General features: G+C 39.8%; 1 protein-coding gene across 5 annotated transcripts in view; it reads right to left on the bottom strand.

Moving 5' to 3' along the window:
• Positions 1-12794, bottom strand: part of UNC13B (unc-13 homolog B) — a 180494-nt gene that overhangs the window by 93805 nt on the left and 73895 nt on the right. For all 5 annotated transcript variants that reach the window (XM_033122890.1, XM_033122891.1, XM_033122892.1 and 2 more), the window contains exon 8: positions 2519-2753. In XM_033122890.1, coding sequence (XP_032978781.1) covers positions 2519-2753 — 235 coding nt within the window. The remainder of the gene's footprint in view (positions 1-2518; positions 2754-12794) is intronic.

Here is a 12794-nt window from a genome sequence, read left to right as displayed (position 1 = left end):
TATTATGTTTTTTTCTTAATGTAGAACAATATAAATGACTAAAATCAAATGAACGAAATATGCAAATATTTAATTAATAAACCAGCAAGAAGTAGGGATCAACTAGAGGATTCCTGGCATATTTCTTTCTAGAATCAGATTATGAAGAGTGAGAATTCTATGTGATGGTTGACATATGAAAAAATTTCATTGAAATTATACTCAGTAATGATAATAACTGAGACAGGATGATGTCTAGCAGACAGACCACCACCTGAGGCTCAGGATAAATATTCACCAGGTTGTTAAAGTGGGCCAAAAAAAATGAGATCAATCATCCTAAGGTGTAGTAAATTTTTAGCAACCAAAAGTGTGAACTAAATTGGTAGGGTTTTAAAAAACCAACCTCCAACCAATGAAATAATTGATTCAAGCAAGGATCATCAATGGATGTTAAAATCAATGGATTAAAAGTTGTTGGGGGGCCGGCCCGGTGGCTCAGGCGGTTAGAGCTCCATGCTCCATGCTCCTAACTCCGAAGGCTGCCGGTTTGATTCCCACATGGGCCAGTGGGCTCTCAACCACAAGGTTGCCGGTTAGATTCCTCAAGTCCCGCAAGGGATGGTGGGCAGCGCCCCCTGCAACTAAGATTGAACACGGCACCTTGAGCTGAGCTGCTGCTGAGCTCCCGGATGTCTCAGTTGGTTGGAGCGCGCCCTCTGCCCTCTCTACCACAAGGTTGCCGGTTTGACTCCCGCAAGGGATGGTGGGCTGTGCCCCCTGCAACTAGAAATGGCAACTGGACCTGGAGCTGAGCTGCGCCCTCCACAACTAAGAATGAAAGGACAACAACTTGAAGCTGAACGGCACCCTCCACAGCTAAGACTGAAAGGATAACAACTTGACTTGGAAAAAAGGCCTGGAAGTACACACTGTTCCCCAATAAAGTCCTGTTCCCCTTCCCCAATAAAATATTAAAAAAAAAAAAAAAAAAAAAAAAAGTTGTTGGGGAAGCAGAATATTGACACAACCTTAGGTATTACCTCAGATATCCTTAATTACAAAGGGGAAAGGCAACTTTACATTGGAAAACTCTGGTATACACCAGATTTCTTAACCAAGAGATTAAACTAAACATCTTCAATAAGGAAACAAGAAAGTTTATGTGCCTGCACTGTGAGGGAAATATCTTCTATGTAGTATTTTTGCCAAAAATGTTTAACTTGATTCTAAACATGAAGAAACAATCGAACAAAACCAAATTAAGGGGCATTCTCAAAACAACTGGCCTGAACTCTTCAAAAAATGTTAATGTCTTAAAAGACCAAAAAAAAAAAAAAAAAAAAAAGACTACAGGAGATTAAAGAAACAAGAAAAACAAATGTAATGCACCATGATCATTGATTGGATCCTAGATCAAAAAGAAAAAAGAATACACACACATAATACACACACACACACACACACACACACACACACACAGAACATTAGTGGGACAACTAATTAGTGGGACAACTGAAGAAATTTAAATATGGGCTATGTATTAAATATCATTGTACTATTACATTTCTTGAGTATGATCATAGTATTGAGGTTATGTAAGAGAAAGTCCTTTTTCTTAGGAGTCATACACTAAGGTACTTCCTGGTGAAGTAACATGGTATCTGTAACTTACTTTCAAATGGTTCAGGAAAAAAAGAGTATGTGTTTATTAATATATATTAGAGAGAATAAGTAAATGCAGGAGAATGTTAACACAACTGGTGAATCTAGGCCACATGAATATGGGTGTTCACTGTATTATTTCTCTAAATTATAAGTTTGAATTTTTAAAAGTTGGGGGAAACATGGGAAGCACAGATTTATGTATTTACTTTTATATTCATAAATATATGACAATAAACTATGGAAGGATGCATAAGAAACACACAAAGATAAGAGAACTAGGAGACAGGAAGAGGATAGAGTAGAGGAGGACAAAAAGTGTGGGTGGCAGATTCTTTGCTGTATGCTATACTGTACCTTAGCATTTTTTTTAACCATGTGTTTTATATATTTAAGAAACTAATAAAATAAAAATTTGTTTTAAAGTTCCAGCAAAAGTACTAAATCTGTTATGGAGTGATCATATTGGTTTTCTTCTGCAATTCCCAGGAAAGCATTTAGGTAGGAAGGATTCTCCAAACTTCTAACATCTGTGATTTTCTTTTTTTAATCTTGGTGAAGGGTGTATCAAAATCTCGGGGCTGGGCAGAGAAGTGAGCAGGTTTTTTTCAGCCATCCACCCAAAGTGGGCATGCTCTCACCAGTTGAGAATCGCTGATCACAAAGAGAAATACTACTGATGGAAATGTATAAACATGAATGTGTGGGAGAGGAAAAGAAGACTAAGAAATCTACACACCATGGCTGTAGCATGGCCCACCCTACTGCTATACTTCCACTACCACCTGAGGTTAAAGCACCCAAATCTTTGATGTCAGCTGCATCTTGGGACCTGCATGCGGGGAAAAGAAAGTACTTTGTTCCCAATACCCACCTAAGAGCCCGCCGTTCTGGGTATTCAAGGTCATAACTTTGCACAGAGTCATTGCAAGAGTCCCGGGAACTGCCCTGAAGTAGCAGCTGCTGCGGCAATGGCACAGGCACAGGGAACTGGTGCACAGAAGCGTTGGGCTGGGCAGTCGTGTAGTAAGGAGGCGGGATGCTGTTGCTCGTCTCACTGCGGTAGTCGCTGTCTCGGTCGTCCACGGCACTATCGGCATCTTCAAACGCTGTGGGATAAGCACAGTTAATAAAAGCATCCCAGCTTTATTTAGTTCCTCAGATTTTTTCTCCTTCTGACTCAGGTAGCCACAAGCCTGGACCTGGAGAACAAGAGCAAGCTGAGCTACACACAAATCAAGTCTCCCTCTCTTCTTATCAAATGAGACAGAACACTTGGTTTAATTTTAGTGCTGATTCTTAGAGGAGTCCCAAGTTGTATTTTCCCAATGTAGAATTCTTTGGAATTCTACTTCTCTAGCTACCATCACCCTAATGAAAATCTGCTTTTAAATGTCATAAATAGATTCTGGTCCTCTATTATCATCAAAAGTGGGCAAAATGGAAAAACTAATTTTTCCATATCTTAGAAAAAGGAATTTTTTTGTTTAAAGTTGGCTTGGTGTTTTCAGACTTTAAAATACATGACTGAACAAAACAAATAGGTCCAATATCAAAAGCCGGTCCAGGAAATCAGGGAGATTAAAGCCAAGGCTTGTAAGTCAAACCAAACACTCCAGATGTAGCTGAGAACAGCAGTAGTCTTATTGTCTTGCTGTGACATCGGGTTTTTCTACTAATTCCTACCAAGCACCTACTCCCTAGGCTTCTGAGCAAGAGCTGAAGGAGAAGAGGAAAACACATGCACTGCCAATGGGATCTTGCTGACAATGCAGCCAGGATTACCTAACAGCAGTGACTACAATTTCATAGAATTATTTCTGCTTTTCAGGCCAGCACTAAAATGATGAACTAAATGAACAGAGTTACAAATCCTGCTCCAAGCAAAAATAAAAATGTGCAACACTGTGCTTGGAAAAGGAGCTGAACCTTTTAGTGCTTTATAGATTATTTTACAGGGAAGCCACAGCTGACACCATCCCCATTTACGTCTAATTAACAAGTTTCCACATTTCCTTCCTTGCCAAGTTCCTATATGGCTCACAATGAGGAAAATAAACATTTACCATCCCAAAATGGAGATATTTTTAGCAGATGACGGACTCCTCATATTAAAAAAAGAAAAATCTTGGTAGTAGCGTGGGCAATGGAAGTCTTTCGAAGATCATAAGATTAGGCTTTTATAATTTCTTGTTAAGGAGGTAAGGACCTGCATCCATGCAGTGGAAATGGAAAAGAGCTAATGAATTAGGAGGAAAAAACTCCAGACACAAATGATAAAACTTGAGGACAAACGGAAGGTAACAGGGAAAGGACCCTTTGGCTTCCACATTAGACAACCTCGTAGATAATAGGTAATTCCACTAAAAGAGACAGGGAGCACAAACGTGGGTTTTACAAGTGAGGAAGAAAATTTAAACGCTGGCTTCCAGACTATACTGTGGGTACAGCGGGAAGTAGAGGTAAGATCTCATGAGCTTTTCCCATCCGAATTTAAGGCAACAGGTGAACATAAAAGAAGAGGATAGTGATCAGAACCCCAGGGGGAAAATCAGTGCAAGAGGCTAACCTTTGAAATGGGCAGGAACAAGATCAGTCAAACAATAGGGGATGCAAAACATTCTGCTTACAAAGCATTCTGATCACATATTAGGCAAAAGATTTTCGAGGCACTGGTTTTAAACTTTGATGCATCTGTTGTTCTGAAGACTTGAAAGGATCAAGAGACAAAAACCAGAATGCCTTTCAAACTTAATTCTCCCTGAATCCACAGAAGGAGTAAGTGTGGAAAAGCCAGTGCTGAATTATTCATGCATACAGATGAGAGGGCAGAGGCAACAAAGGAGACAAAGCCAAAAAGTCTACTTAAATTCCAGAAGTATTAGCACATAACTCAGAGAACCAAGACTGAGTCTCCAAAGGGGGAGCAGTGATAAATAATCCTACTGATTGTGAGGCCACGAGAAGGTAGCTAGCTAAGCCAGAGATAGGAACCCATGATCCAGAACCAGAAACTTAGTGGATGGACCCTTAACTTTTCTTTGTATCTGACCTATTAACTCTGAAATAATGCTCTGCTTTTTTATTTTGCTAGGCTAAGGGGAGGAATACTCCAAAATTTTCCTAAACGCTGATAACAGTTCTATAAATTAAGAAACAAAGGGCAAAGAATATTAAGAAACAAAGTGTCTATTGAAAGAAGAGGTTGGGAGTAGAAGAGAATATGAAAAGTAGGAGGGAACAGGAAAAAGGAATTATAAGGAAGTGAAGTGAAACAAAGGAGAGAAACAGAAAAAAGGTAGGGCAGTACATAAAAGAATATGGAAGGGAATGATAGAAAATAAACCTGGAAACGTAAACTGGGGAAAGAAATCTAATCTGAGGCAGCTATGGGTCATAGGCACAGAGCAGGCACTCAAAACTGAATGAGCTACTGAACAAGGAGGCTCTCTGGTGCAGGGCTCTGGATGAGTCCCTGTCTCTAAATACAGAGCGCAGGGAGAGTCTAACTGCCAGAGGAAAAAGGACAGCGAATTCAAACCTTTCTCATGGCTTACTTTTTTCTACTTAAGTTAAAACCTTAAGTTATCTGAGCTCTCTTGGGTTGCTTTTGAGCAGTTCCCCAACAGAAATACTCAGCGTTCAAATCACAGAACGTACATACTTCATGAGAAATTCCAGTGACAGGACAAGATTTGGCCCCTCTTAGCTCCTACTGGACACCTAACCACTGGGGCTCAACCAAACCCCCTTGTCAGATGGGTAACACAGCTATTAAGGTCAGCCAAGGGCTGTATACAAAGGTCTGACAATTAAATTCGCAAACTTGTTGCAATGATGTTGCTAACCTTTTTTGATATCAGAGGGATTATTCATTATGAATTTGTACCAATTGGGCAAACAGTTAACCAAGTTTACTATTTGGAAGTGCTGAAAAGGTTGCGTGAAACAGTTAGACGACCTGAACTTTTCGCCAACAATTCATGGCTCTTGCATCACAATGCACCAGCTCACACAGAATTGTCTGTGAGGGAGTTTTTAGCCAGTAAACAAATCACTGTATTAGAACACCCTCCCTACGCACCTGATCTGGCCCCCAATGTCTTCTTTCTTTACCTGAAGATAAAGGAAACATTGAAAGGAAGACATTTTGATGACATTCAGGACATCAAGGGTAATACAATGACAGTTTTGATGGCCATTCCAGAAAAAGAGTTCCAAAATTGCTTTGAAGGGTGGACTGGGCACTGGCGTCAATGCATAGCTTCCCAAGGGGAGTACTTCGAAGGTGACTGTAGTGATATTCAGCAATGAGTTATGGAGCACTTTTTCTAGGATGAGTTCGCGAAGTTAATTGTCTGACCTTGTTTCATGCTGGAAAGAACTGGCTGTCCACTCTCCCACCTCTAGAACAAAGCTGGCAGGCCTCCAGCTTAGCTGGACTTCTTCAAGGAGAGTCAAATCATGTTCTCAGTCTCTTGTTCATGTCACAAAACCAATGATCTCTCCCAGAATGAACCTTCTCCTTCCAGCCACTGTACTCCTTAGCCAAGACACCACAGAAGAGGGCTTCCTACACTAAGAGGCTGATGGTACTACTTATCGTTGGGGAAGAAAAATCAGGAGATCCTATCAGAATTGTAACTGGGACTTTGGTTTGAAATCTGTCATACACACCAGTCTTCAAGAAATCAGCCTGAAAGGATGTTAACATTATAATGCAGATAATTGTCTCCTGAGATTTAAGTAGGGGAGGGAAGGGGAGTGAAATTATATATGCTTGTATGCATGAATAGCCAGCTTCATAGTTCAGATAATGTTAAAAGGTATAATTAACAAAATTATAAGGAATTCAAATTCTTACGTACTCTGCTGTTCTCCCCAGCCCAAATATGTCCAGTGACCTAAGAACACCGTAAGTGATAGCAAAGAAGAGTGACAGAGACAATTTTAGGAAGAATTCAAAGATCATTTCCCCATCCCATCAATTATTATATACCTTACCTTACTTGAGCTTACACTACTTGTATTCCATTAATTTAACCTAACATATAGAGAGCACCTGCCCTCTACCAAGCTTTAGACAAATCTACAAAATATTCTTGCCCCCTGCTATTCACCATATAGAGAATAACAAAAATCTCCTGCATCCATACTCTTTTAAACCTCCTTCTGGCCTAGAACATCATTTAGGAGCTCATACACCCTTCCTTACTTAAAATGAGAAAAATCTGACCTGCCTCTAAGAAACCCTTCCTGTCTCTGTTCACCAAACTTGAGCCTACCACAGTACCCCCTTGAGAAGCTCAGTCCTGATACGGTGGGAAAAGAGAGTGATCCCCTTTTCTGGGTATGATGATGTTCAATTTTGCTGCTCACTATTGAAAGTTAAAAGGCCAAAGAATGGTCTTCATCTCTCATTTTCCAATATGTAATAAAAGATTGTAGCTCGTTGACTGCTCTGAAATAACCACTGTTTTCCTCAATTGCCTATAAAGTTTTAATAAAATCCATCAAAACACGGAAGCTTTGAATGACAGGAGAAAACATTTTCTACTCATTTTTCAAAATCGAAAATTCAATATTGATTACATTTAAATCCTATCCCACACTCAAACTGAATTTGAAGCAAAAAACATGACTAAGAAATCACTAAAAACAGGCCTTTGCCCCAACAAACAATGAGTGATTTGGCTTCATATGGGTATTAAATTCAAAGCGAAATTCTTCTGACCCTGCCACATACTAGTTATATGACTTTGAAAAAGTTTTACAGATGTTTCCGCATCTTTAATATGAGAATAATAATAGCATAGTCTCATTGGTTACTGTAATAGGAGAAAATTAGCACAGGCTCCTGGAACATGGTGAGCAATTAGCATTTCTTGTTGTTTTGTCATGTTGCCAGAATTTTGTTTGCCTTCTAGTTTCCTAATAAATAGGGGGCGGGAAGGTCCGCACCCTGACCGCCCCAATGGCTGCTGACAGAGCCTAATTGTACGGTTGAAAGGCCCTCAGAGCCCTGAGGGTGTGGTTCCCTTGACAGTTTGCTGTAAGACTCAAAATTCCAGAAGCAGCCAATGATGCCAGCACAGGCTGGTTTCCTCACCTGAGCTAACTTCCAATCCTGGGGATAAGGGACAACTAGTCACAGGCTGTTTAACTGTACACCGAGTACGTTTTCTTCCTGTGTACTTACCTTCTTCCTACCACCTATGTCTCTTCTCCTCACCCCTCAGAAAGGATTCATAGGTTTAGTGTGCCATTTTTAAATTTTAATAATTTACTTAACTTCCTAACCATGGGGGAGAAAGGGGGTTTAACAGAAAATTCTCCCAGGCTATAGCACAGTTGCCACAGCAACTACTAAGGGTAATTATCTTGTCTCTTTTTAAAAGAAAACTGAAAAATAATCACATAGAATTTCAGATTAAGTCTTTCAACTTAGATTGCTCCAGGCAAGTGGCAATGCTGTTTCTCAGTGAAACTAAAACCCAAGAAGCTTCTCCTTACAAGACACTGCCACAGCACTGTATAGCAGTTTCCTGTACGTAGTAAGTGCTCAGTAAATGTTTATTGCATGAATAAATCAAACAAACGATCTGATTCCATCTACTGGGTTCATCCCTAACCCATGAAAATCACAATAGCTATGCTCTCTGACCAACCAGTTCCCTATTTTCACTTCAGCCTGGTACTGTACATTATAGAAGAAATAACACCAGTTTAATTAAGCAAGTTTCCTTCCCCACCCCCAAATGCACTAAAACATCTCACTAGCCGGTAGAACAATTATTGAAGACAGTTAGGTTTTGCTAGGCATAAGTACCAAGAAGGGGAGGGGGAAATATTCCAGGAAAAGGAAATTATACATGCAAAGCCACGTTCAGTGAACTGAAAACAGTTCCAACATATCTGAGTAAGGCTTCAGGGATATGGGAGAACCTGATCAAAGGGGGTCTAAATAATGTTTAGCAATTTAGTAACCATAGGTATTTGGAATTATTTGGAGGGCAATACAGAGCTACCACAGCTTTTAAGAAGTAGAGAGACAGGATTGGATTTTTCACTTTAGAAGGGGGACAGTGCGGCCCATAGTTGGTAGGGTAGGGGGACTGGAGAATGGTGGCAGGAAGGCTGGTAAGGAGGCTACCGCACTGACCTCATAATGGCTTGAACTAAGGAGCGAAGTGGATACACTGATGAGATATTTTGGGGGTAAAATCAAAAGGGTTTAATATGTAACTGATGTGGGAAGTGAGAAGAATAAGGATTATCTAATATTGCCTAAGTTTTTCAGCTTGAGCTACAGGGTGGATATAACATCATTTGTTAAGAGAAATACAAAAGAGGGGCAGGTTGAAGGAGATGATGAATTCATTGTCAGATGTATGGACTTTGAGGTACCTTTGAGATATCTCACATGCACATGTCTGGTACACAGCTGGATATATGGGGGTGGAGTTGAGGAAAAAGATGTGGAGAAGACTTTGAAGTTTTCAACATACAAGCTTCCATGAGGACAGGGATTTTTCTACTTTGTTCCTTGCTGTAGCCTCACTGCCTAAACAGTGCCTGGCAGAAAGTAGAAGCTCAACAAATATTTGGAAATGAATGGACAAAAATTAAAATGTAAATAAATAAGAATAATGAGGGAGAGAGTACAAGACTGGCAGGGGGAGACTATATAAAGGGAAGAAGGCAACATAAGGAACAGCCACATTTAAAAAGCAGATAGAAATAAAGTTAACAAAATGAAAAAAGCACTGACAATACAAAGGGTTGGTGAGGCTGAGGAGCAACTGAAACTCTCATATGTCACTGGCAAGAATGCAAAGTTGTAGGCCAGTTTGGAAGCGATCTGGGCATTTCTTATAGAGTTATACACATACCATACAACCCAGCAATCCTCCTTCTTATTTTCACCCAAGAGAAATAAAAACATGTTCACACAAAATCCTATACATGGATGTTTGTAGTTGCTTAATTCATAGTCACTGAAAACTGAAAACATACGTGTCCTTCACCTGATGAATAGATAAACTGTGGTGCATCCATACAGTAGAATACTACTCGGGAATAAAAAGGAATGAACTACTGACACACACAGACGAATCTCAAATGCATTATAAGTGAAACAAGCCAGACTAAAAAAATCTACATATTATATGATTCAATTTATATGACTTTCTGGAAAAGGCAACACGATAGGGACAGAATACAGATTCGTGGTTGTCATGGGCCAGGAGTGGGTGAGGATGACTACAAAGGGAATTACGGAACTTTTAGGGTTGATGTAACTGCTCTATATTTTGACTATGGATGAGGTTACATGACTGCATATGTGTGTTAAAACTCATTGGACTGTACACTAAAGGGGAGAATGTTATGGTATGTAAATTATACCTTAATAAATCTGACTTTTTTAAAAAAGAGTCTATAAAGGGACCTGTGAAGAAGCCAGAGAGGAAGAAAACCGCGGCAGTGGCAGTGTGGTCCCTGAAGTCAGGAAAAGCAAGGTTTCAAGGAGGGAGTGGTCAACAAGTGTCAAACGCTACAGAGTAGTCAAAAGAACACTGAAAAAGGCCTACTTGATTTAGAAATAGAGAGGTTACTCACAACTTAAATGACAGAAGTGTTAATGAGTGAAAGCTAGTGTTCAGAATTCTCAGACTGTTCAGAAGCAAGTGAAAGCACATGCAATGCAACAAGGAGATATCGAGAGAGCCCACAATTCAGACGGTAAAATGTTGAATGTGAGCAGGGTGGACGATACCGCCTACCAAAGGATGCCAAAAAGGAAGTAAGCGGGCAACACAATGGCCGGGTGTGTTCCACACTAGGTAAGAGCTTATTAGAAAACCAGCAACATCCTAACATGGGGCACCCACACATATCAAATGAGTGTCACACTGACCATTGTAATGAGCACGCTATTTCCCACCTCCCTCGAGAGCCTCAAACCTCTTTCACTCACGTACTTAACAAATGCATAACCACTGGCTAGCTCAATGGCACCTGATGCTAAGAGTCAGGCACTCTAGAAAACTAGTCTCCACTGGCAAGGACACTGAAATTTACAATGCTCTGAGCTCTCTTTACATACGTTAGTATAGCGCAAATCCAAAACCACTGAATTCCGGACACTTCGAAAACCAGAAACCACAGGACTATTCCTAAAATTCTTCTCTACTATTTCTCCCAGGTCCAGTCTGTTACCAAGCTTAGTAGTTAATTCCACTGAAGTCTCCTTCCTGTTCTCCCTTCCTTACAGGTTTCACTGTCCTTATCAAGGAATTATACCTCATGCTTGAATTATCGTATATTTTGGCTGGACCTTCTAATCTGCCCATTAAGTCTACTCAACAGATGGCAACTAGATTAATTCCAGTTTCTAATCCAGCTTCTAATCACATCACTACCCTTTCAATAATTTACAACAGCTCACTCTTTATAAAAAGAGTATATTTATCCTCCTGGCTTTCAAAACCCTCTATAATATGACATGATACCAAATACATAACAAACCTTACCATTAACCAGTCCCCTAAAACAAAGCCTTTGTTATTGGCAAACAGGGATCACAGTTCCTATGCTTGCCACACTCAGGAGACAGAGAGTGGAATGAGCCCTATTTCTCCTATCTATCCCTCGACTTCTGAAGTTGGAATATCCTATACTTCTACTGCTTGTTGGTGTATTGGAAATGGTTTGAGCTTTGGAACCAGATAAACCTAGGTTCAAAGCCATCACTTACTAGCTGTGTGACCTTAGGATGGTTAATTTCTCTCCACTTCTGTTCATCATCTGGACCAATGTTCATCTCAAAATCCTGACGGTGAATGAAGGAAGCCAGACACAAAAGACGACATACTACATGGTTCCATTTATATAAAACTCTAGGAAATTTAATCTATAGTGATAGAAAGCCCATCAGTGGTTGCCTGGAGACAGGGGTGGAGAGAAGGATGAACTGTACAGGGCTTTCGGAAACACTTAGAGATAATGGAAATGTTCTGTATCTTGATTATGGTGGTAGTTTCACTGGTATATACATTGCACAAAACTAATCAAATTGTAACTTTAAAAGGATGAATCTTTTGTATGTATATTATAGCTCAGCAAAGTCCATTTGTAAAAAACACCTGCCTTACAACTTGATTATTTTATTGCTTGCCTTTGTCCAATCCATCCCGTCCTGAACCTAGGTTCTAAGTTCTTGATGTAAGATCCAAGTCTTATGCTTCCTTTATGTTCCTCCCAATGCTCAGCACAGAAATCCTACACTGAAGGAGATAACAACTGAATAAAGCAGGTTCTTCTTCATCTTAGAAAGCAGTGCCCGTGTCTAGGAGTTTTTGTTTCTTTGGTTCCTTTGTTGCTTTCAGTTTTATATCCCACAATAGTTTAGTGGTTACCAGAGGGTAAGGGGGTAGGGGGGTGGGAGATGAGGGTAAATGGGATCAAATATATGGTGATGGAAGGAGAACTGACACTGGGTGGTGAACACACAATGTGATACATAGATGATGTATTACAGAATTGTACACTGGAAACCTGTGTAACTTTACTAACCATTGTCACTCCAATTAACTTAAAAAAAAAGCAGTACTTTTAAATTATAATAAGAATTATTTAAGACTCTTGTTTAAAATGCAGATTCCTAGACCCTACTCCCACAGATTCTAATTCAAAATGCCTAAAGTAGTTTAACAATCTACATTTGTTGTGGTTGTTGTTGTTGGAATCTGCCTTTTCAATAAGCAACTTGGGGACTCTCATGCCAATGATTCCTGAATTACATTTTTAAAAGCACAGCTATAGAATTTCCTATGTGAAAAAAAGCCAGTCTCTCAGACAGAAGCATAGTGCTCCTGCTCTGACGGAAGAAGAGGCAACCAGATGAGTGAAACAATTCTAACAGGTTCAGGAGCCAATTAAAAATCAACCCTGTTTCCTAGAAACCAGTTTCTCTTTTTTTTTATTATTATTAAAATTTATTGGGGTGAAAGTGGTTAGTAAAATTATATAGGTTTCAAGTGTACAATTCTGTAATACATCATCTATATATGACATTGTGTATTCACCACCCAGAGTCAGTTCTCCTTCCATCACCGTATATTTGACCCCATTTACCCTCATCTCCCACC

The sequence above is a fragment of the Rhinolophus ferrumequinum genome, chromosome 12 (genome assembly GCF_004115265.2).
Source record: "Rhinolophus ferrumequinum isolate MPI-CBG mRhiFer1 chromosome 12, mRhiFer1_v1.p, whole genome shotgun sequence".
Taxonomy (NCBI): Eukaryota; Metazoa; Chordata; class Mammalia; order Chiroptera; family Rhinolophidae; genus Rhinolophus; species Rhinolophus ferrumequinum.
Note: the sequence above shows the minus strand (reverse complement) of the source record. Positions and strands in the feature narration are given on the sequence as shown.